This window comes from Pan troglodytes, chromosome 5, assembly GCF_028858775.2.
Source record: "Pan troglodytes isolate AG18354 chromosome 5, NHGRI_mPanTro3-v2.0_pri, whole genome shotgun sequence".
Taxonomy (NCBI): domain Eukaryota; kingdom Metazoa; phylum Chordata; class Mammalia; order Primates; family Hominidae; genus Pan; species Pan troglodytes.
This window is the reverse complement of record NC_072403.2, coordinates 100,851,137-100,874,897: the sequence shown is the minus strand read 5'-3', so window position 1 is coordinate 100,874,897 and position 23,761 is coordinate 100,851,137. Positions and strand designations below refer to the sequence as shown.

Genomic DNA, 23,761 nt, shown 5'->3' with positions numbered 1-23,761 from the left:
ACTCTAATAATGTGGGAGTTCTTAGGAGGATGATGAGTGAAGGATGAGTAACAGGGGTGAGGGGAGCAATGTGAAGAAAGTCATGAGGTAGAAACAGCCTAAGCTGGACCGACCTGATTAATAATTGATATAAATCCACAATCTTTGTAAGCTCTTACAGTTAAGGCAGTTAGGTGCTTATGAGAAAATTGTTACACTGGTGGCTGCATAAACCCTTTGTTTATATTTTGAAGCATGTCAGAGTTTTAATGATTGCTAAGCCATAAGCTTCTGATTTAAACTTTGACTATGATGTCAACTCCCACTCCTTGAATTGTTCTTAGGAGGCTATTAAAATGGGAGATCCTTTATCTCAATCTTCTTGAAGTTTAGGACCACCTGATTTGCTGAGTCAGTTGGTTAGCCCCATAGCCTTTGAGGCCTTAAAAGAGCTGTTTTTTTTTTTTGGAAATCAGGTAAAGAGTGTGGTAAGAGACTATTTTCCATAGTGATACAGAAGGCAGGGAAATGAACACTCTGAGGAATAGTTGCTGTGGCAGTGGAAGAGGAAGCACTTCACCTACTTATGTGACTGGAGGAAGAAAAAGGTTGTGATGGCACAGAAAGCTAAGCCTAAGGGGCTTTCCCAGCCGGAGGCACAGGAAAACCCTATAGTAATTCTCTCCCAGTCATCCTTCCCAACACTTTATTTCCCATTTTCAGTATAATTAAAAGACTGTTAGGTGAACCTTTTTTGGGACTTAGTGAAAATTTTACTCAAAGTAGCTTACTTTTAGCATTCATTCAATGAGTCTAGCCAATAGTGAATTTCAAAGGTTGCATAATATAAAATGTGAAAATTAGAAGACTGATTAGAATTAACTTGTGATCATACTTAGTTTTTCTTTTCTTCTTCTAGTACTCTTTGCTCTTTTTAATCCTAGTTAGGATCAAAACAAGCACATTTCTATAGCTAAGAAGAGAAAATCTATTGAATATAACTTTTGGACAGATTCTTCAGTGAAAACTTTTTTTTTCAGATTAAAAGAATTTTTAAAATTCTTTTGCTTTTTTTGGACATCTGCTGTCAGGCTTTCCATTTTCATTCTCTCTCTCTCTTTTTCTTTTTTGAGATGGAGTCTTTGTCTGTTGCCCAGGTTGGAGTGCAGTGCCATGATCTCGGCTCACTGCAACCTCTGCCCCCCAGGTTCAAGCGATTCTTGTGCCTCGGCCTCTTGAGTAGCTGAGACTACAGGTGTGTGCCACCATGCCTAGCTAATTTTTGTATTTTTAGTAGAGATGGGGATTCACCATGTTGGCCAGGCTGGTCTCAAACTCCTGACCTCAGGTAATCTGCCTGCCTTGGCTTCCCAAAGTGCTGGGATTACAGGCGTGAGCCACCATGCCTGGCCCTGGCTTTTCTATTTTCTTTTGCAATTTGAGTGTTAAGGGTGGCTTGAGGTTATTTAGTCTAGTGCTTCTCACAATTCTATGTGTATGTGAATCACCTGGAAATCTTGTTAAAATGCTAATTCTGATTCAGAAAGTCTAGGCTGGGGCCCAAGATTCTGCATTTTTGACAAGTTTCCAGGAGATGCTAATGCTATTGGTCCAGGGACCACATTGTAAGTAGCAAGAATTGACTCCGTTTTCTCAGGTTATAGATGAGGATATCAAAGCTAGAGAGACCAAGTGGTTTTTACAAGGTCCCATACCTAGTTAGTAAGGGTGGACTTTTAATTTTTAATCCGATAAAGTCATATTTTTCAGCATAAGGAAATACTTAAAACCAAGAGAAATCTTCCTCTTCCCCTAATTAGATGGCGGCTCATTTGTTAAACCAACTTTATTCAATTTGAATCTTTAAGATGTGTCTTAAGATTTTCTCTTCCATCCTTATTGCTTTTGAAGATTTGAAGAAAAATAAATAAATGGATACATTGATTTATTTGAATGTGTCTGTATCCAGTTATTAGAGTCCTTACTTTCTGGACTTTAGATGATCAGGAAACAGGTTTAAGTGACCTTAGGAGATAGTAAAATATATTATATTCAAATCTAGTTTTTGAGGTAGAAGCTTCTTGCTATGGTAGGGTAAATCATGTTTTTATTTAAAGTGACTGTTAATGTACACTTTGTTTTCAGACATTTACAAACTGGAGGAGGTAATGTAACTAGTTTTTTGTGTCTTTGGTAGTGCCTGTATGAATACTTTTTGCTCTTGTCTGTGAATCTAGTCTGGTTTTTCTTGTGCCTTAAGAACTTTTAGGATTGTCGCAGCACTGGAGGTGGGGTATAAACGTGTGTAAGTGCATGCTACTTGGGGGATATGGGACTACATAAGAACCCTTTCAACCCTTGATAATTCCATAATTCTCTAATTCTTTGAAGATTGGTGAAAAGGAGGAGGGAGCATATTCTATCCCACGGAAGTGGCAGTTAATGAGATGCGTGTTGCCCTTAGCAAATGAATTTAGTCCTAACTTGACAATTCTTTTCAAAAACTGAAAGATATGCTTTGATAATTTGCTCGTTGCACTTCCCCAAACTGTTAGTTGATTTTATAAATTTGTAGAGGGTGGAGACTTTATCAGTCAATTTTTATTGTTATGACAGTTATTATATTTCTTTTTGGTAGATAAAGGAAACATGAACCCAAGTAGATTTAATTATAATTTTATTTAAGTTATCATTTTACTAATCTTTATTTTAATGAGATAGATTGTGGGACCAAAACATGGTCAATGATAATTTTCCATTGTGTATTATAGCTTTCGGGTTTATTGTGTATGTACCATTATTGTTAGTAAATCTTAAGAAATTCTTTCCGTATATTGGGATATTTCAGGCTCTGGGTTTGTTTTTATCATTCTAATGTTTAGAAAACAAGCTCTTAGACAGATTGAGACCTACCTGATTCAAGTTTTTAAAATATGAATTCTCTGTTTTGAGTTATCGCTCATTCAGTGCAGTGTCTGATTTTACAAAATTTACTTTGGTTATACCTATTCATAGAAAAATGAATTAAGGAACTATTTTACTGTAGTTGTTGACTGCCTTTGTGTAAATATGTTTATATGTTTGGGTGTGTGGTCTGTGGGTAACCTTTACCAAGAGTTACCTGTGATTCATTTCTCTATGTTTCAAAATTTCTGTGTTCACTTATCTCTTTCTCTTCTGTGTTCAAAAGGGATGGCTTCCTCTTTCCTGTTTATAGGGTTCTTAAACTAATCCTTTCTGTTTTATTCAGGGTTTTGTTTTATCATTAACCCCAACTCTAACTCTTCTTTGGATTGTGTAAAGTAGTACTAGTAGCAGCTGTAGTTGTAGTGGTAGTAGTTGTAGTCGTACTACTAATGATATCTAGCTTTAATTAAGTACTTAATTAAGTACTCTGTGCCTTGGACATAATAACAATAGCTGATACTATATTACTGTGTATTAATCACTGTTCTGGTATCCTTTATATATTAACTCATTTAATTCTTTAATTTTTAAAATTGTGGTAAATTACATATAACATAAAATTTACATTTTAACCATTTAAAAATATGCAGTTCAGTGGTATTAAGTACATTCATATTGTGTGCAACTGTCACCAACATGTATCTTCAGAACTCTTTGATTTTGTATAACTGAAATTCTATACTCATTAAACAGTAACTTCCTATTCTCCCCATGCCCCCTGGCAACCACTGTTCTCCATTCTGTCTCTGATTTTGATTACTCTAGGTACTTCATAGGGAATGATATAGTGTTTGTCTAGTTGTGACTGGCTAATTTCACTTAGCATAATGCCCTCAAGTTTCATATGCTGTAGCATATATCACAATTTCCTTCCTTTTAAAGGCTGAATATCTTTCCATTTTATGTATATGCTGCATTTTGCTTATTCATCCCTCCATGGATACTTGGATTGCTTCAGTGGTTTAGCTATTGAGAATAAGGCTGCTGTGGACATGAATGCAGTAACTCATTTAATTCTTAAAACTGTCTTAGGAGGTGAGGACTTCTGGTGAGGAAACAGACACTTAGTCAAGTAACTTGTGCAAAGTTACATAATTAGTAAGAGCTGGTATGGGATGAATGGTTCTTAACCACCATAGTAGAGTGCCATATAATTTTCTATGCTGGTACCTTCTCTTTTGCCTACAGATATCTTCACCCCTCTTTGCTATATGTTAACATGTAATTAATGGTATGTAGTACAAATACTTTTAATGCTAATGTTGGCAAATGAACAGTTCATTTTATTTATTAGTGTTTGTTGCATTTCAACTACACTTCAACCCAATTACAAAATGAAGTTGAAACTCCTTAAGCTGGATTTTAACACTCCTACTTGCTCCCTGTATGCTTCTCTTTCACCATGATGTGATCATTTATTATATGTAGTAGCTATATAATTCCTGGACAAATTGGAGTGATAGAGTGCTTTGACTAGGACCTGTTAATTGGAGTATGGGAGATTTCATGGGAGTTTTGAATAGGAATTTGAAGATATGTATTTTGAGACAGGCTGGTGTAGTAGTATAGCTACATGGGCTTAGAAACAGACATATACAAATTCCTGAGCAGTGGAGGATGGCAAAATGAGAAGAGAATAAGCAAGTTGCAACTGTGAAGTTAAAGCATATAGTTAGGAGTTGGACCTTCATAATATTGGATGAGATTTTTGGTTCCAGTCTGCCTGCTTGATTTTTAGGGATCTAGATAGCAAGCACTATTGAGTCTGGAATTACAGGCTCTGGAACTTGGATTTTTCATCAGAGCCCATAATTATAGCAGTCATACCATTGACAGTTTGCAAATTAATTTTTTAAAATTGTTGAGTAGTTTGGAAAAAATTTGCTCCTTCCTTACACTTGGTATTTAATATGTCATTAATTTTGTGGAATAAGAGAGAGGAATCTAGAAACTGACACTGGGCCCCATGCCCTGCCAAACTCTGTCATAGTGTTGCTTTTTAAATTGACAGATTTACACAAGACTCTAAATCTTGATGGTTGAAGGGACTTTCTTGAAACAGATTTTGAAGACGATTAATAATCTGTTAATAGAAATAAGCACACACGGTACTTTGATAAGGCTTGAGATTTTTTGATTCTTTATGGTAGGTATCTCTACGTCTTCAAAATTTACTTGTGATGAATTAACTAAAATTAAAATGAAAGTTACAGTCTTTTGACTGTTGACTTTTCTATAGACATAATTTACCCAGTACTGTTTATTAAGATTAAACTGTTTAGATAAACAGGACATAGTAAAAAATTTGTGGTAGAAGCCACATATAAACTAAAGATGGCTATGCTTATGTAGAAGACATTTAAATGTTGGCAAATTGTCCAAATCTTCAGTGGCATGCTGCTGGCCTGCCGTTTAATATACAATTAACATTCTAAGATCAAAGACTAGTTAGATTAATTTGACAATTAAATTGGTGAAGAAGTGAATAGGCTTTGCAATTTAAAATTAAATAATACATGTTGTCTGCTTAATTACTGTTGTGTTCATGTAAGTGATCACATAATAGAAGGGAGCTGTGGGCTTAAAGTGAATTTAAGACCATAAAGCCATAATCAGTCACATCTGTTTCATGACTTTAAGTTGATGTGGTACGAGTGTGAAAGAAGAGCTCATCCTTTGAAGAGGCCTGCTGTACTTACAGAATCAATAAGTCAAAACAAAAATACCTGTAGGGTTAGAATCTGTTATATTGCCGAATGAAAATTTTGATAGTTTTTGGTAAAGAGATTATGTTAGAGCTATGTTGTCATTTCACTGACTGTTAGCAGCAGTAAAAAGTCAAAAAATGGTTAGACAGTGTTACTGTATGTGTGTGTTCTTTTAAATTTGTTAATGTGAAACTGAGGATCTTAATATGAGTCCATTGAATTTCTGGGAAGATGACATAAGGTAAAGTCCTCAAGACTGCCCCCTCTTCAGACACAGTTGCAAGTCTTAGCCTCCAGAACTTCTGACCAGCTAGCTTCAATTTGGAGTTCTCACAACCCCCTCTTTGGATTCAATTAATTTGCTAAAGCAACTCACAGAATTCAGGGAAACTTACGTTTACTGGTTTATTATAAAGGATATTACAAGGAATACAGATGAAGAGATGCATAGGATGAAGCATGGGGAAAAGAGTGCAGAGCTTTCACGTCCTCCCTGGATGTGCCACCCTCCAGTAACCTCCACGTGTTCTGCTGTCTGGAAGCTCCCCAAACCCTGTCCTTGGTCTTTTATGGAGGCTTCATTATGTAGGCGTGAGGGAGTAAACCATTGACCATTGGTGATCAACTTAATGTTCAGCCCGTTCTCCTTCCTAGAAGATGTGGGGTGGTGTTGAAAGTCCCAACACTCTAATCTTGCCATGTTCTTTCCTAGTCCCCATCCCGAAGCTACCTAGAGCTGCCAACCATCAGTCAACTCATTAATATACAAGAAAGCATCATTTTGGTGTTTCTGAGGATTTTAGGATTTGTATGCCAGGAAACGGTTGAAGAACAAATATATATGTATTTCACAATATCACAGATGCAAACAAATGATGTTTAAATTATCTGGCCTTTTTCTGAGATTCATTAAGTTTAGACTGTATTTCTATGGAATTATAGTATAAATCATAATTAGGTGCCTAAACTAGCCTCTAAAGCTTATTCCTAAGGTAGCTAAATTACTTATTATGTATATATACTATGAAAAATGACAAAATGTACTGTTTCAACACTGGTAATTAAGCAAACTGCCATTGTAACATAAGAAGTTTATGAAAACTATTTTGAATAATTTAAAAACTTTGGGGAAAACTGGATTTTATAAGATAAGGAGATAGAGACTATTATATAAGGAGGTTGTGAAAGGGGTTTTGACACTGATTATTGTCTAGATGGATTAAACAACTTATTACTTTAAATTTTGCTTTATACAGAAGTGTCACTAGCTTTGATCAGAGTTTTCGTTGGTTCATGAATGGAACTAAGTTAAAGGAGGTGAGAAGGAGAAATACGTTTTTTCTTTTTAAAAAGTTGTAAAATATACTTAAGATTTCTTATTTAAAAAAAAGAGTTGAAAGAAACAGGAAAAAATGGGTTAAAGAAGACATGGGTATATCTTGCAAAAGAGGTTATCAGAGGCAGAATTTACTGAGCAGTGAGGTAATGAGAGAAACAGGCAAAGTGTGCATGAGCCCCATGGGGAAGGAAGAAAGTTGGAGTTTGGCAAGTCAGCTGTTCTTGTATTGTTCTTTGAACACATGACAGGTGTTGGTGAGTAGGGGGCATGGTGTGACCAACTGCTCCTATGTGAGGAAGGTTTATATATTCTGTCTGGGAAAGTGGTCTGAATGTTCTTTATAAGAAATTTTAGTATACTTGAATTTATTTCTGTATACTAATACAACATTGAGAATTAGCTTTCAGGGACTTGTGTGCCAATTCTATTGGGAATAAAAATGAGAAGAAAGGTAGCTTGTATAGAAACAGCAGAGGTTTGGTAGTGAATTCTTATGAGAGAAAAGATGTACAGAGAAAGTAAACTCTAGAATTAGCATTATACACTTGTCTATGTTGAAGGATGGTAAATAGATGGTGTGTCTCTTGGCATGAAGTTACCAGGTAAAGGGCTAGTATTATGTAACCCTTGGTATTAAGGATATGTTAGGGACATTACAGTGGGATTTCATCATAGGCACGTTAAACCTCCTTACATTTAGCTTTATATATTGAGGCAAAAACAACAACAACAAAAAACCCATTAACATGTTTTTTTTTTTTTTTTAAAGTTAAAAAAAAAATAGAGATGTGGTCTCACTATCTTGGCCAGGCTAGTCTTGAACTCCTGGCCTCAAGTGATTCTCCGCTTTGGCCTCCCAGAGTGCTAGGATTACAGACGTGTATCACTATGCTTAGCCTTCTTGACTGTAAGCAATAGAAATCAACTTTGGCTAATTTATGCAACGGAATAAATAAGGAGAACCACTTTTGGAAAATGGATAGGAATCAAGGGAAGCCAGCAGCAAGGACCAGAGCCAAGGTCAGGGCACAGGAACACTTTGATTAGGAAGCCACCATTAGCACTTGCTGACAGTGTCTTTGCTGTTGCTATAAATAATTCTGCAACTATTCTTGTGCCTCTGTCACTCAAGTTAAAAGTTTTGGGAAAGGAACATGGATAGTCTGGTCTAGATCCTGAGCCTATTTCCAGCCTGCTAGGGGTAGGGAAAATCTGGGCCTTTGGTTTCCATCTAAACTCATGGTGTCCATCGTTTCTTCCAAACAAAATGGGACAATTACTGCTTCCTTCTTAAATGCCCCATGGCTCAGTAAATATGCCCAGTTCCTGAAGCCAGAACTCGGAACTTCTCTCATTTTCTCAGTCACATATCCAGTAAATAGCATATTGAATTACTGTCAGTCTGCAACTTGAATATCTTGAGTTTATCTATTTATCTCTAAAATTATTGTTACTACTGTTGTAGTCACTGTGATTTCTCACATGGTCTATTACAGAGGCCTTATAATTTCTCTTGTTTACAGATTGACCCCTATTCTTTTGGGGTATACATTATGTGGTGATGAACTTTTAAAAATGCAGGTGAGATTATGTCATTAGTTTGCTTAAAACATTTTAGTGGTCTGCATTTATTTACCTCCCATCTCTCAGTTCGAGTCCACCCTTTTATTCTGTGTTAGGGGCTGGGACTTTGCAACCTACATTTCCCAGACTCCCTTGCCAGCTTGCTTCGTGTTGAGTTTTACCACTGGGAGCACAGGCAGGAATTTGGAAGGTGAGAGAAGGGACTACTCTTATTCCCAGTTTCTGTAAGGACACCTCCAATAGCAAAGGACAACTATTACTCCATTCTCCAACTTCTTTTGTCACTCTCTGCACCAGTCTCGCTGTTTCCTCTCAGAGATACCAGCTTCTGGGCAAGGCATCCTAGGTAGATAGAATGCCACTTGTATCACTTCCTAACCTGCTGGACTTTATTCCCTTAGTGGTTTGACCATCCTCTATTGGACACCTGTTCATAGGGATTCAAACTTAAGCTACAGGGCCATTTGTGGCCACCTCCTTAGAGGTTAGAGCATTCTGCCACATGGACCTGTTTCACCTTCTTCCAGGCATAGCCCTATAATGCTTTTCTTCCAAGCTCCTAGCTTTTCAATAACAGACCTCTTTCATTTTGTTCCCCTAGTCCTGCGGGTCATAGTGCTTCCTGCAACTATTAATCTCTGAGTTATTTCAGCCTTCCTGTTCTGTGTTCTCAGCTTTCCAGTATCTTTGTAACCAATGTGCTGTATTATATATATCTCCTGGGTTTGAATTCTGCATTATGGTTTCTGTTTGTCTCATACAAGTAGTTTTTTGTTTTCTAAGATAAAGTTAAAAAAAAAAGTTAAAATAACTGGTAGCTGGGGGTGGGGGGATTAAACAGATTTTCAGACTGAGTACGGTGACTCATGCCGGTAATCCCAGCACTTTTGGAGGCTGAGGTGGGAGGATTGCTTGAGCCCAGGAGTTTGAGGCTGCAGTGAGCTATGTTCACACCACTGCACTCCAGCCTGGGTGACAGAGTGAGATCCTGTCTCAGAAAAAAAAAAAAGTTTTCATAATTCCTATTTGTCTGTTACTTCTTTAGTCTCATTCCATACCATTTTCCTGCTTTCTCTTTACACTTGAGTATTCTGAACCTTTTTTAGTTACCAGAACATTGCTGCATTCTATCTTGTCTGAAGGACATTGCACCTACTAGTCTGTGTACTCCAACCCTCCCATCCCTCATTTCTCTTCTTCTCTCACATTACAGCCTGTGCTGGGTTGACACCTACATATTGAATGTGAGGGGTAGTATACTGTAGAGGATGTACAAACAAACTATTGTCTAAGTTTTAATATCAGCGTTGCCGTTGTGTCAGCGTTATGACATTGGGCAATGTCTCAGTTTCCTCATCTGGAAAATGGGGATGATAATTTTACTGACCTGGTGAGGTTGTTGTAAGGATTAAATGAGTTAATAAATGAGTTAATAAAAGTGCTCTTTTCTTCAGAACATAGTAATTGCTCAGTAAGTGTAACCTGTTGTTATTATCAGCTATGCATGAATTCCTCTGGAATGCCTTCCATGATCTCCAAACTCTGACAGGCTCTACCTTTGTAGGCTCCTGTAATAGCTTCTACTTCACTGTTCTAATATGTATTATGGTTGGAATTATTTAATATCTTGTTTTCTTTTTAAGAGTGTAAATGATGTGAAGTTGAGAAGAGAGTCTGTGCCATTTGCTGTTATAACCCTAGCATCTAGTACTGCCTAGCATCTAGACTGGCTCCAGGTCGGCCCTTTAACTTATATTTTAAAAAATAATTGATTAAAAAATTTAAGAGAAAAGCCATAATAAGTTTGATAGGGGCTAGGAAAAATGGATAGAGATAGAGATGGTGGTGAAATAAATCAATGTAAACGATCAGCTTTTCTGTTTTTATTGCCCATCAAAATGCTCTAGTATGGAGGCTGTATGATAGAAGAAGAGGAATATCTGTTGTTTTGAAGCCACTGTGGTACAAAGAACAAGGGTTAGAATCCTGTCTTAATTCATTGCCACTTTGCAAAGGGAAAATGTTTCTCTGGGTCTGATTATAGACTACATTTCTGGCTTGGTGGCTTTTTTCCCCCTTGTAAAGCTTTAATTTTGCCCCCTGCGTCTAAAAGCAATTTGTGTTTATTTCTAAAAATTTTGAAAGTACAGAAAAGCTTAATGAGGAAAGCAAATATCATTGATAATTCTAATACATAGAGATGGGGCAGCTCTTACTATTTTGGTATAGGCTTTACTCTATATTTACGATATACATACAGTTTTGTCCTCCTCCTTTCCTCTGTAATTATTTAATGTATTCTGGTTTTAAACTTGCTTTTTTCCCACTAAATATATTGTAAATCTCTTTCCATATTAATGAATATTTTTATCATTGTTTAAAAAATACTTGACTAGTATGCTTTTACATGAATACGCAATATTTATTTTACCTATTTGCTGAATGATGGACATTTGAGTTTTTATCCTTTCACTGTTATAAAATATTACAATGAACTTTGTTGTACATACAGCTTTGCGTAACAAATATTGAGTGCCTTCCTTTAGTGTGTATTCAGGTAGACTGTGCAAGATACTTAAGCTGTGAGAAGGAACAAAATAGATAGGATTTCTGCCTTCATAGAGTATAAGATAAATTCCTAAATTGATGATCAGAGTTGGGTCTAAATTGGTGATAACTTTAAATTACCAGGAGTTTAAGGACCATTTTACTCTCAGACTACTGGGAGGAATGTGAATTAGGACTCTAAGGTGGTATTAGTTACCATTGTTTTCTGTCAGTTTTCCTTCTCTTTAATTATGTACTTCCTAATTTTATTAATGTATATTTGGTTGTTTTACTTAATTATATATCTCACATCTCAGCAACTGCTCTGAAAGATTATTTCCAGTTTTGGTAGAAAACCTGCATTTACAGTAAAGTAGTCTATACATCTGGCTTTTCTGTAATCCATATACCTTTGGTTTATATACTTTAGCATTTTCTATCTGGGAAACGTATACTGAATTAAATTTTGCCTTTTAATGGGAATGAATGAATGTAATACAAATACCTATTGATAATTCTGAATATAAAATTTGCAGTTGAGATAATTTCCTAATTAATAAGAAATTATATTGCATCATAGTTATATACTAAGGCAGTATCTGACAGTTTGTGAGGTAGTTGCTTCTTTTTAAAGAATCTGTCTGCTTTCAGGGACTTTGGAGTGATGTGGAAATATTTCCACATTCCTTACATGAAATAGCTCATTACTTTTTGTTAGTATCACATAACAAAAGAACATATGATTTGGAATGACTGGAGTTCAAACTAAAAATCATAGCTCAGGAACTTGTGTTCCAAAGCCTGAAAATTTATGTGTGCAGAAGAATCCCTAAATACCAAGTGCTAAATAATTTCTCTGGTGTTTCTGCAGATGCAGAAGCTATCCTTTTGTAAATCCCGTCCTCTAAAGCTTTTTCTTCCTTAGTCTTTTAAATCTGTTTATACACATGTGTGCATAGAAAATATTTTCTTTTGATTGATACTCTACTTGATTTAAAAGAAAAGGTCTGATACTAAGATGTGTGTGTGTGTGTGTGTGTGTGTGTGTGTGTAAAATAAATACATCTTCACCCTGGGATAATACCTATTGTGTTTAAACATTAAATTAAAAATTCTCAACTTCTGGGCAGTCAGTGAAAGGGGAAATATAATTTCAGTTATCATTATTACATGATCATAAGAGTGTAAACCATTTCTTTTTTCTGAATTCTAACATTTATTAGCTTAAGTCAGCTTTTCTCAAATTGTAAGTATAGAATACCAATTCTGTCAAATTTTAACAGATATCAGGATTAAGTTTAGGAAACAATGGACTAAATAAGATGAACAGATTTATTTATATATTTTATCATAACTTTAAATATCCTAATATATATCTTGACGTTCTAAGAGAAAGATACAGTGGTTTCCTAACTTATTTGCCTTGAAATACCCTTTTGGTGAATATCAGCTTTGCAAAATGCCAGCCTAAGTCCTTAACAACATGATGGGTTGTGTGTCTTCCATGCCATTTTTGCAGATGATGTCATCATTGCTTTTTATTTGATCTTCCCTTTTGTTGATTTAAATTCCTTTTGAAACATAATCCAAGGCAAAGCTTACTTCTTCCAAGTAGCTTAGATTCTCTCTATCCACCAGGAATTGCTGCGTTTGAAAAGCATGTGCCAGAGGGTCTTGCGAACTAAGTATTCCTGTTGTCTGTGTGCCAGCTGGCCTGGCATTTGGTCTAGGAGTCTTTCAGATACACAGTCAGTCCAGACTGAGGCTGAATTTATTTTTCCTGGTGAAACCTGAGTCCCCACACTCCCCATCTACTAGGGCTGCAGCTATTATAGCAAGGGCCTGAGCTCTCCATCTGCTCCCCAGACACCTGCTGGAACTAATTATCATTATTATTAAAACTTTAAAAAAATTTTTTTCTATTATGTTGCCTTTTTTCCTTTCCTTTTTCTTTTTTCACTTTTTTTTTTTTGGAACTGATTATTTTGGAAACAGCGAAGAACAACATACTTCACAATCTAATCCAAAAACATAAGCCCCTTTGGTCTTCCATGCTGCTCTTTTCCATTTTGTTTGTACACTTGTTTTCCCTTCATCAGCTCTCCTATTTCTCCTCACCTATCCTAAACATGTGTACTTTGCTCTTCAGAACATTGGTTTGTGGTTAGCCAGTTATCCACTATTGTATTAGCTTCCATATACTCTGTTAGCTTGCATCTCTTCATGTAATATTTCTTCTGTTCCCTAATCTTAACTTGATTCAGCTGCATCTTTCAGTCGTTGCTGCCTTTTTTTTGGACATACCTCAGGTACTTTGCAGGTAGGAGGTTGGACAGTCTGGTCAGTGTTCTCTTTCATTTTCGTTGGTACCTCCAGACCACTCTTCTTCCAGTCTTTCATTTAACACCAAACACCAAACAAAAACAGCCTAACAAAATGATTCTGTTTCTTTGAGGCTTATGCCTTTTAACTTTCTAATCTTTTTTGCTATAAATTTTTTCTCATTCTTTGAAGACTTTGGTTCTTGGATTTGATCTTCATTTTCACCCCAAGTCTTCTTATTATCCATTTGGTAGCATAGCTTCCCAGACTGTAATGTCTTCAACATCAATCCATCTGGACTTTATATGTGGTGTGAAATAGAACTCCATTCTTGATTTGCTGATGGGAAATCAGTGATGATAACCTAACCGTTTGAAGAATGACAGGTTGTTAAGTGTATGAATTCCCCCATATATTGATTGAGTTTAAGAAGATAAGAGATAATTGAAAATCTTATGGCTGTGTTTAAAAATATTTTAATTTTATAGTCATAAATGAGAAGAAAAGTTAAACCTGATATTGTGGTATCTGGCTATATCATGATATTGATTCAAAGAGAGGGATTAGCTGTTTTGCTAACAGGTATGGTAGAAAGAGCACTGGATAATTTAAAGTCTGGCAAATGGCAAATCACTTAATGTTTTTCACTGCTTTTTTCTATTTTGAAGTGGAGAGAATACCTAATCCATATAGTTATTGAGCTAGTAAAATACATTTATATATGTGTATATGTGTATTTTGTAAACTTTGAAAGGCTTCAATGTTTAAGATCTCATAAAAATTAGAGAACCATTCTCTGTTAGGATGGATTCATAAGGTTACTCCTGAACATCACATTATCTCCATAAAAAACTTAGAATTCCCTATACTCTGTGTTTTCTATAGGAAATGAAAAAAGTTAAAAAAATTATTATTTGTGGACTAGGCGTGGTGGCTCATCGCTGTAATCGCAGCACTTTGGGAGGCTGAGGTGGGCAGATCACTTGAGGCCAGGAGTTCGCGACCAACATAGTGAAACCCCATCTCTACTAAAAAAAAGAAAAAAAAACCAAACAAATTAGCTGGGCATGGTGGCACACACCTGTAATTCCAGCTACTCTGGAGGCTGAGGCACAAGAATTGCTTGAACCTAGGAGGCGGAGGTTGCAGTGAGCCAAGGTTGTGTCACTGTACTCCATCCAGCCTGGGCAACAGAGGAAGACTCTGTCTCCAAAAAAAAAAAAAAAAAAAAATATTGTTTGTGATACTTTAATCTACATGATAGAGAGACTCTAGTGAACATTAGTCTACAGATGTTTAAGGTCTGTGGAAAACCAGTATGTTATTTCTCATGACCCTGTTCTTGATATTATACTGTAAATGTTAGCTTTTTAATGTTTTATTTACAGGTACATGATGTTGATTGATGGCACAAATGAAGTTTTTATGATTGATAGAGACAATTCAGTATTTCATGTTTCAAATCTGGAATTTCCATTTCGTAAAGATCTTCGTATGCATTTATCAAATACTCTCTTGGATGGCGTAAGTCATATTTATGTATACTATAAAATTAAACATTGCCATTTTTCTTTTCCTTGTAAGTAAATGTGTATTTCTGTTGGTTAAGAAATTTCGAATGAAATCTAACTTTTGTTTTTTTTTTTTTTTTTGAGACAGAGTCTGTCTCTGTCGCCCAGGCTGGAGTCCAATGGCATGAGCTCGGTTCACTGCAACCTTTGCCTCCTGGGTTCAAGTGATTCTCCTGCCTTAGCCTCCCCAGTAGCTGGGATTACAGGCATGTGCCAGCACGCCTGGCTAATTTTTGGATTTTTAGTAGAGAAGGGGTTTCACATGTTGGTCAGGCTGGTCTTGAACTCCTGACCTCGTGATCCACCCGCCTCAGCCTCCCAGAGTGCTGGGATTACAGGCATGAGCCACTGCGCCCAGCCAAATCTAACTTTTATTAGGATGTTAAATTTCATTTATTTCTTATGTATACTTATATTGAATTAAGGTCCTCTTAAAGAGAGATCTGCCAACTGAATCTTTGAGCATAAGTAAGACTTTGAGATATTTTCTTTGGTGGAGAAATTTGTTAAAGATATGTGAAGGGTGTTAAATGAGTGCTCTGGTCAAATATGTATACATATGGATAGTTATATAATTTTGCATGAAGAGAAACAAATGTTACATGTGGCTAGTAACTTGTCTTTTTCCCCACACTTAGCAATGTGTTTTGGACATCTTTTTCACATAAATGTCTGAATGGTTTACCATTGTGTATATAGAGACCATAAATTGGGGTTTCCAAACTATCTTGACTGTGAAAATTGTAGGGTTAAAAAATTGCTTGTTTAAAATATGACCCTTTCCAATAGCATATCCTAGACCATATGAATTGGAATCTCCCAGGGGCCTACATGTCCGTACAAGTGACCAAGTGATTGTAATTAGGCAAGTTTGAGAAATAGTTCTGTAATTTATTTAACCAGTTCCCTTTTGTTGGACATTTTGATTTTTGTATTTTTTCCTGTATCTAGTAAATTTTCATTCCTATGACAGCATGAGTAACAAAATACCACTTTCTAATAAAAATGATATATATACATATGTACATGTATATGTATCTATATGTGTATAGATTTAACTATCATAGTTAATGTGACTGGCACCCTTGGAGTTGTATAGTACATAAAAGTCATAGTCATTTGTGGCAGCTCTGGTAGTTGGTTCATGGGAACAGCAGGAACATTTTAGTTTTTGTTATCTTTATTTAAGGTACTTTTTTAAGCATTATAATTAATAAAATATAAGAAAGGAAAAGACTTAAGTAATAGCATTTGTCAAAGTTTAGTATAGTTTATAATTGAACTAATGTTTGTTGAGTGCCTATTATGAGTTGCTATACCAAGAGTACGGGTATTGCTTAGAGGGTTGAGGAGAAGGCCTCACCCTTGAAACATTTTGCTTAATTGAGCAGGGTGGAGAATGAATGGTAATGATGGAAGAGACCTTTGAATAAAACAATAACCCAAAGATAGGTATTTAAGTCCTGAGGTAGTTTAGAGGAGAAATAAATCACATCTAGTTAGTCAGGAACTAAATATGTTTTGTGTAGGAGTTGGCATTAGAAACAGAAAGATTTCTATAGAAAGATTTTTGATGGACGTGGGCTGAGGGCATTCTAGGTAGGAAATAATGCTTAAAAATTAGATATTTAACCATCTACAGATTTAACTTAGCAATACTATTTATTTCACCTCAAACTTGGATAACTGAGAGCAGCATAATAGATTCTTGTGAAGTTTTAAAAATAGCAGTATGATTCATGATGTCAATTTACTTGGGCTAGAATTATAGTTGCCATATCTGTTTTTTTTGGTTAGTTAATTAAAACAGTCCTGTAGTTTCCTGTTTCTTCTACATTTTCATGTGCAAATTGTTTTTGTAAAATTCCAAATCCAAGAATAATTCAAACCACCTAATTGTCTGACTGTCAGATGTGAGCATTGAAGCTTTTGTTTTGCTTTGCTTAACTATGTTCTTTGACCTATAAAACGTGGAAAATAGGAATTTAGAAATACTGCATTAATTCACTTGAAACACATCAGTGAAATTTAATCAATTTAATATTGAGACTAAGATAAGAATATAGCAGTTAATCATTAAAGTTAATGGCAAGAATTTTGGAAAAATTCCATGTCTTTTTCAACTATTAATTTTTTATAAAACACTACATGCTTATTGTTGAAATTTTAGAAAGTCTGTAAACTTAGAAAAAATAAACAATCAAGAGATGACATTTTATATTTTGATGTTAAAAGGAAATATCCTTTTAGTAACTTTGTTGTGCTAATAATTATATAACATGTATAACCAATATGTATATAGCTGACATTTAATATATGTTATGTATCTGGGGTTCTGTTATTCCTCTTCAATCTGAAGAACTGCTTTTAGGATTTCTTTCTTTTTTTTTAATTTAGTTCTTTTTTTAAAAAAAATTGAGATACAATTTACATACTATGAAATTCACTATTTTAAGATGTTCAATCTAGTGGTTTTTAGTCTTTTCCAGAAGGTCATAAAATCAAGACCACTATCTAATTCCAGACCATTTCATCACCTATATGGACTGTGATGATTAGAACCAAGGGAGCCTTATATGAAAGATTTCAAGGAATGAGTTACAGAGATGAGCCTTGAAGGCCCACAGGTTTTGAAAACCCTTCAGTGGTTCCCTGTTATTCATAGCACAAAAGCCAAACTATTCAATATAATATTCTTTATATCTGAAGCGTGCCTGTGTCTTCAGTCTCATCTTTGATTGTGATTGCTAATCACAAATACTCAGCTTTGGACAATTTCATGCCTTTGTTATACCATTTGGCCTATCCACTATCCTGCTGGAAAATATACTCTCCATCTTTCAGGATGCAGCTAATGGTCATGTACCTTATTACCAAACTTTCTCTTATTCTTCAAGTAGAAATAACTACACTCCTTGTACTTAGGCTTAGGTAATGCTTTCTTACAACAACAAAATATATTTTTCCTAAATCAGTGTGTTTTTTTTGTAATTTTAGATGGTTGTACATGGAATTTCTGTTATAAAATTAGATAGCAAGAAAACCTATCTGGTTTCCTAGTAAGAATATGAGGAAAGAAAAATAATTTTAGGTCAAAAACATATTAATAATTAAAATTTTATGTAACACTGCATTTTATACCTGTAGTCATCCTTTAATGTCCTTATCTTGTTCTGTCAGACTGCATTTTTTTTGACTTTTTAATGGCTATGGTAGATTTGCAGTGATCTGTTCATACTCTCTTGCCCTGTTCCCTTTGAACAAAGCCTAGTAAAGTGGTATGAAACCAAGAAAGGCCACATGGCTCACATGGGAATTAAATCTATAATGAGGATGCCATTTATTGTCATAGATTTTATGATTAAAGTAATTGGTGTATAACAAAATTTAAAGCATTAATGATTAAACAAAAATATTTTTAAAAAAGATCCTGACGTTTAGAATTTAAAATTTGTAGTCTTCCTACCCTTAATTGTCACTTAGTAATTCAAGCATAAAGCAAAATGTAGCATGGAAATTCAAATATGAAAAATATGATGAGATATTGTCAGGTGATTCTATTTCAGTATAGAATAAATGCATGATGGGGATGGGGGGCTAACAGTTTATTGATATGATCTGGGTACAAGTGTGTTCACTTTGAAATTTCATCAAGTTGTATATTTATGGTTTATGTGCTTACTGTGTGTATGCCATATTTCAATTAAATTAAAAAAATTGTTATTAAAGTATGAAGAAACTTACCTTCTTTTCTCTTTCAAGGAGATGATTATTGACAGAGTAAATGGACAGGCTGTTCCTAGATATTTGATATATGACATAATTAAATTCAATGTAAGTACCTATAATTTATAAAATACAAGTTATTACTGAAATAATGAATGTATTTTTGACAATAGTCTTTGGTGCTGCCTTAGAGATAGTAGGAAAGAAAATTTGTGACTCAGGTTACTCACTGGGTATCTTTTTTTTAATCCTTTTATATCTCCTTTTCTTGCTCTTATTGTTAATTTTCACACATTTCTTTGTTTTAGGTTTCTTTAACTTGCAAGTGAGTAAAGAATAATGGCATAACTCTGATAAAATAAGACAGCATTTCATAAAATGAACATTTCTGATTTTAATTATCCTGTACTTGACTTTTTTCTTTTAAATCTCATGAGTTTATTTCTGTCACCAAAACAGCAACAAAACAAAAGAGAAACGGATTATGAGCTGTTGAATGGGTAATAAATTGCAGTATTAATTCAGGATTGCATTAATCCAGGTTATTAAAAGGCATTTTTTTTCTGGACATTTCTAATGCACACATCTAATTTTTTGATTGAAATTCTGTATTTAAAACAAAGAGCTTCAAATTTAAGAGCCTCAGGGCCAGAAAACATCAAGTTTTATTTTGTTCTATTTGACTGTATTCCTCATAAGTAATGCTTTCCAGAACTGGCTTAATCTTATCACAGATCTTGGAATAACATTCATTGGCCTATAACTAGACATAAGGGGTGGCGGGGTGGCTTTGTTTCTTTGTGAGTAGGGAAGTTCTGTCTCCTTTACTTCTTGACACTGAGCTCTGCTTTAATACATGTTCAGTCTGGGCTTACTCTCACTTCTTAGCTGAGTACTGTCTCTTAGATAGCAGTTTTCTAATACTTTTTAAAAATATGAAAAATTTCACCATATAGAAGAGTCTGAAAAATAATATAAGGAATACTCATGTACTGACCAGCTAGATTTGTTAAAACTTCATACTTTTGGTCCACTTTCTTTTTAATAAGACATGATTCATTACGAATCCAATAGAAGTTTCTTAGTTACACCTCTCTCCTAATCTCAAATTTCTTGCCCAGAATCAGCCTCTACCCTGAATTTGGTGTGTTTATTGTTCCCATGAATGTTTCAGATACTTTTACTACCTATGTGTGTATCCATGAAATATATATGATATTCTTTTGCAAGGTTTCTGGTGTTATATAAATGTTATTGTACTATACCTTTGCTGACCTTTGCTCAACAAGATAATGTTGAGATTTATTTGTACTAATATGTCTAGATTTAGTTCATTCACTTTAATTACCATTGAGTATTAAATTGTATAAATATACAGAATTTATCCTTTTTCCTTTTGATGAACATTAAGGTTTCCATTTTTTGCTTTTATATTACTACTATATTGAACAATTTTATGTTTTTTTGTTGTGCTCATGTGAAAATTTCGCTAGGACAGTTGTTCTCATTCTTGGAATGTAATTACCTGGGAAGTGTTTTTAAAAACTCTATTCTGTCATTAGTGTATCATGGAGATGGTGATTAAATCAGCAGCTTCAGCTATATTATCTGCATTGCTAAATTTCTCTCAGAAATAGTTGTTTCAGTTTGCCAAAGTTCGTTTTATCACACATTTATATTATTACCAATTTGATGTGTGTGAAATGGTATCATCCTGTTTTAATTTGCTTTTCCTTGATTACTAACAAGGTTTAACATATTTCTTATTTTTTTTTTTTTTTACTTGTTTGGAATTTATATGATTTAATTGCAAGTTTGTATAATCTTATATACAATCTTCTGTTTTTCCTATTTGGTTGTCTATTTTTTTCCCTGATTACCAATGAAGTTGGACATATTTCTGAGGTTTATTTTTATTTGTTTGTATTTTTCTTTTGTAACTTAATTGCAAGTTTGTTCTATTTGGTTTTCTGTCTCTTTTTTTTCTTCTTAATATGTAGGAGTCAATTATCTTTCCTAGATTCTAGTCCTTTCCTGGTTATATGTGTGGCAATATGTTTTCCAAATCAGTGTTTATTAATGCGCAGAAGCTTTAAATTTTAATAAAGTCAATCTCATCAGACCTTCCCAAATATTATACTTTTTGTTTTGTTTAAGAAATTAATCTATATTTTATTCTAAAAATGATTGGTATGCTTTTTGTCTTTAGGTCAATAATTGTTTATTCAATACATATTTATTGTGTGCCTATTACCATATTTTATGATTTTAAGCCATGTATATTTTTACATTTCTGATATTGGGATGCATTTATAATTGCAAGTATCGTATATTTAATTCTTTAATTTACTATGGAGTCTTTATGGGTGATTAACAATATTATTTATTTTGTATCACCAAATCAGGGCCACTGTTAGAAAAAAGATTTTTTTTGGATTAATATTTAAAATCTTTTCAGTCCCTTAGTTTATTAGCTTTTCCAGAAAGAATTTCATCAATCATCTTTTTTTCTCACCCTCTGACTCTCAGCATCGATCATCTTTTATATGTCAAGTACATATGTACTGGGTATACAAAGATGAATGAGACATAATTTCTTGCCTTTAAAGAATTCACATGCTAGTGTACTGGCTTTCAAAGAAGGCCATTTGCACAGCGTTTCATTGGAATTTGGGAAGAACACAGGAGAACTTAAAAAAAAATTTAATATTTTATTTTGTCTGTTTTATAACATTTTACATTAAAAACGTAACATTTTGTAATATTTTACAGTTGTGTATGTATACACATTTTTAAAAAATAGGCATTTTTAAATGTATTTGTTAGGATATGTGTTTAGATTGGATATAAAATTAAAGCAAATTTGCAGACTATTGATGAAATATAAATGTAAAGAAATAATTATAACTTTAAAATCATAAACATAACAAAGGTATATAAAAGATATAGTGGTATTAGAGAGGTGAGAGTATTCCAACTTCCCTGGGTATAGTTGAGTCACTGAAGCGTGGAATTGCAGACCGAGAAAGTGACACAAATTAGTTTTGAAGGATTGAGTCATGGAGGTCAGGAGCATTAGATGGTTTGTTAGCATACATTTTTTTTTTTTTTGAGACAGTCTTCCTCTGTCGCCCAGGCTGGAGTGCAGTGGCATGATCTCAGCTCATAGCAACCTCTGCCTCCCGTGTTCAAGCAATTCTCGTGCCTCAGCCTCCTGAGTAGCTGGGACCACAGGTGTGTGCCACTACGCCCAGCTAATTTTTGTATTTTTAGCACAAAAATACAAATACATGAGGTTTTGCCATGATGGCTACGCTGGTCACGAACTTCTGGCCTTAAGCAATCTGCCCGCTTTAGCCTCCCAAAGTGCTGGGATTACAGGTGTGAGCCATCTGCACCTGGCCTGTTAGTATACTTGACGGATGGTAAGGTGTGGGACATAGCAAAAAATGAGAATGGATTGTTAAGTAGAGGGCCAGATTACTTGAATACGGCATTTTAACTTAGTTCTTTATGTAATAAGGCATTGTTAAAGGGTTTTCATTATAGTAATGATATGAACATACTTTTACTATTTTGAAAGATAACTAGTGGCAGCATGGATAGTGTTTTGAAGGGAGTAAGAACTGAAAACAGGGAGACAAGCTAGTCAGTAATTATTGAGTGTTTCCTGTAGTCTCTTCTCAGTAATTCAACACCTATCTGTTGAGAGCTTAACTTTGCCCATAGGCATTGTGGATTTGAAGGTGAACTTGCTTTCAGTCTATTCTTGAAGTTTGGTGAATTTATGTATAAAGGTAGAAAGCTTCTAGGAGGGAATTTAGACATTTACATATGTTTTAACAGTTGTTAGACTTTTTTTTTTTTTTTTAGAACATAAAAGAGGGCTTACTTATTCTACTTTAATTTTATAGGTGTCTGAATTCTTTTAATAACTCTAATAAACCAGCCTAACGTTTTAGATTTTTCAACCTTGTTGATGATGTTGATTGCATAGAAGAGATGACACATGGACTGTATGGTTATTTACTAGCATTTCCCCAATAAATATCCTTTACAGATGGTTGTATGCCTTTATGTAAAGAGAACGTGTGCTACCTCATACCTCTCACTCACTTTGTCTCTCTCCTTATTCTTTGCTGAATATCAAAGTTGTCATCCTTCTAAAGTTGAGAAAAAGATATCCCCAAGGTATATTTAATGTTTACTCCTTAAGCAAGTGCTGCCACCCCTATGTAAACATTAGGTTGAGTAAATGTTAGGTTGGAGAATATACATTGGAGAAGAGGAAAAAGACAGAAAAGATGGGGGAAAAATGCACTTAAGGTGTGTCCAGTTGCAAAGTAAAAGAGTAGCTTATGTGCCATTGAAGCGATAATTACTAATCTGGGTTACTGTCAACCAGATAATATGTTATAACTGTGTTTGTATATGCCACATGGATAGGACGAGACTTATCCTCAATTCATACAAAAGTGTTCATGTACTTTTTATTTTACAGTTCAAACTATATATGCTTTAAGAACATTCAAGGGAAAGTGTATTTGAGGGAGAGTACTATTTCTTTATAACTGTATAACTTTGAACATATTATGTAAACTTCTGTGTTAGCTTCCAGAGTTGAGGGTGTATTTGATACATGTCTTCTACTTGCTGATGTCTATAGCATTAGCACTTTAAACAACAAAAAACATTGTAGGTAACTGTGCGACCTATTTTGGTGTGTTACTCGCTTGTACTTTTCTGAATTCTGTGGATTTTAGTTTTTATACTGTAATAGGGTACTGTTAAAGGGTTTCAACTAATTTATATAAATAATTAAAAAAGACTAGTGAGTATATATTTTTTCTATTTTAAAATGATTCTGTACCTATAAGTAGTAAGTATATTAATACTTTAATTCAGATGTGAAATTGTTTATTTTATTTTTTATTTTTTAAAATTTGGAGGTGGTGGTCTTGCTCTGTTGCCCAGGCTAGCCTCAAACTCCTGGGCTCATGTGATCCTCCTGCCTCAGC

The 23,761-nt window shown here is 34.5% G+C and overlaps 1 protein-coding gene across 5 annotated transcripts in view; it reads left to right on the top strand.

The window, feature by feature from the left end:
* Positions 1-23,761, top strand: part of RNGTT (RNA guanylyltransferase and 5'-phosphatase) — a 361,923-nt gene that overhangs the window by 94,591 nt on the left and 243,571 nt on the right. For all 5 annotated transcript variants that reach the window (XR_010157739.1, XM_518633.7, XM_003311379.6 and 2 more), the window contains exons 9-10: positions 14,835-14,970; positions 18,780-18,851. Coding sequence is in view for 4 of the 5 variants with exons in the window: in XM_518633.7 (XP_518633.3) it covers positions 14,835-14,970; positions 18,780-18,851 (208 nt within the window). In the remaining variant the exon portion in view is untranslated. The remainder of the gene's footprint in view (positions 1-14,834; positions 14,971-18,779; positions 18,852-23,761) is intronic.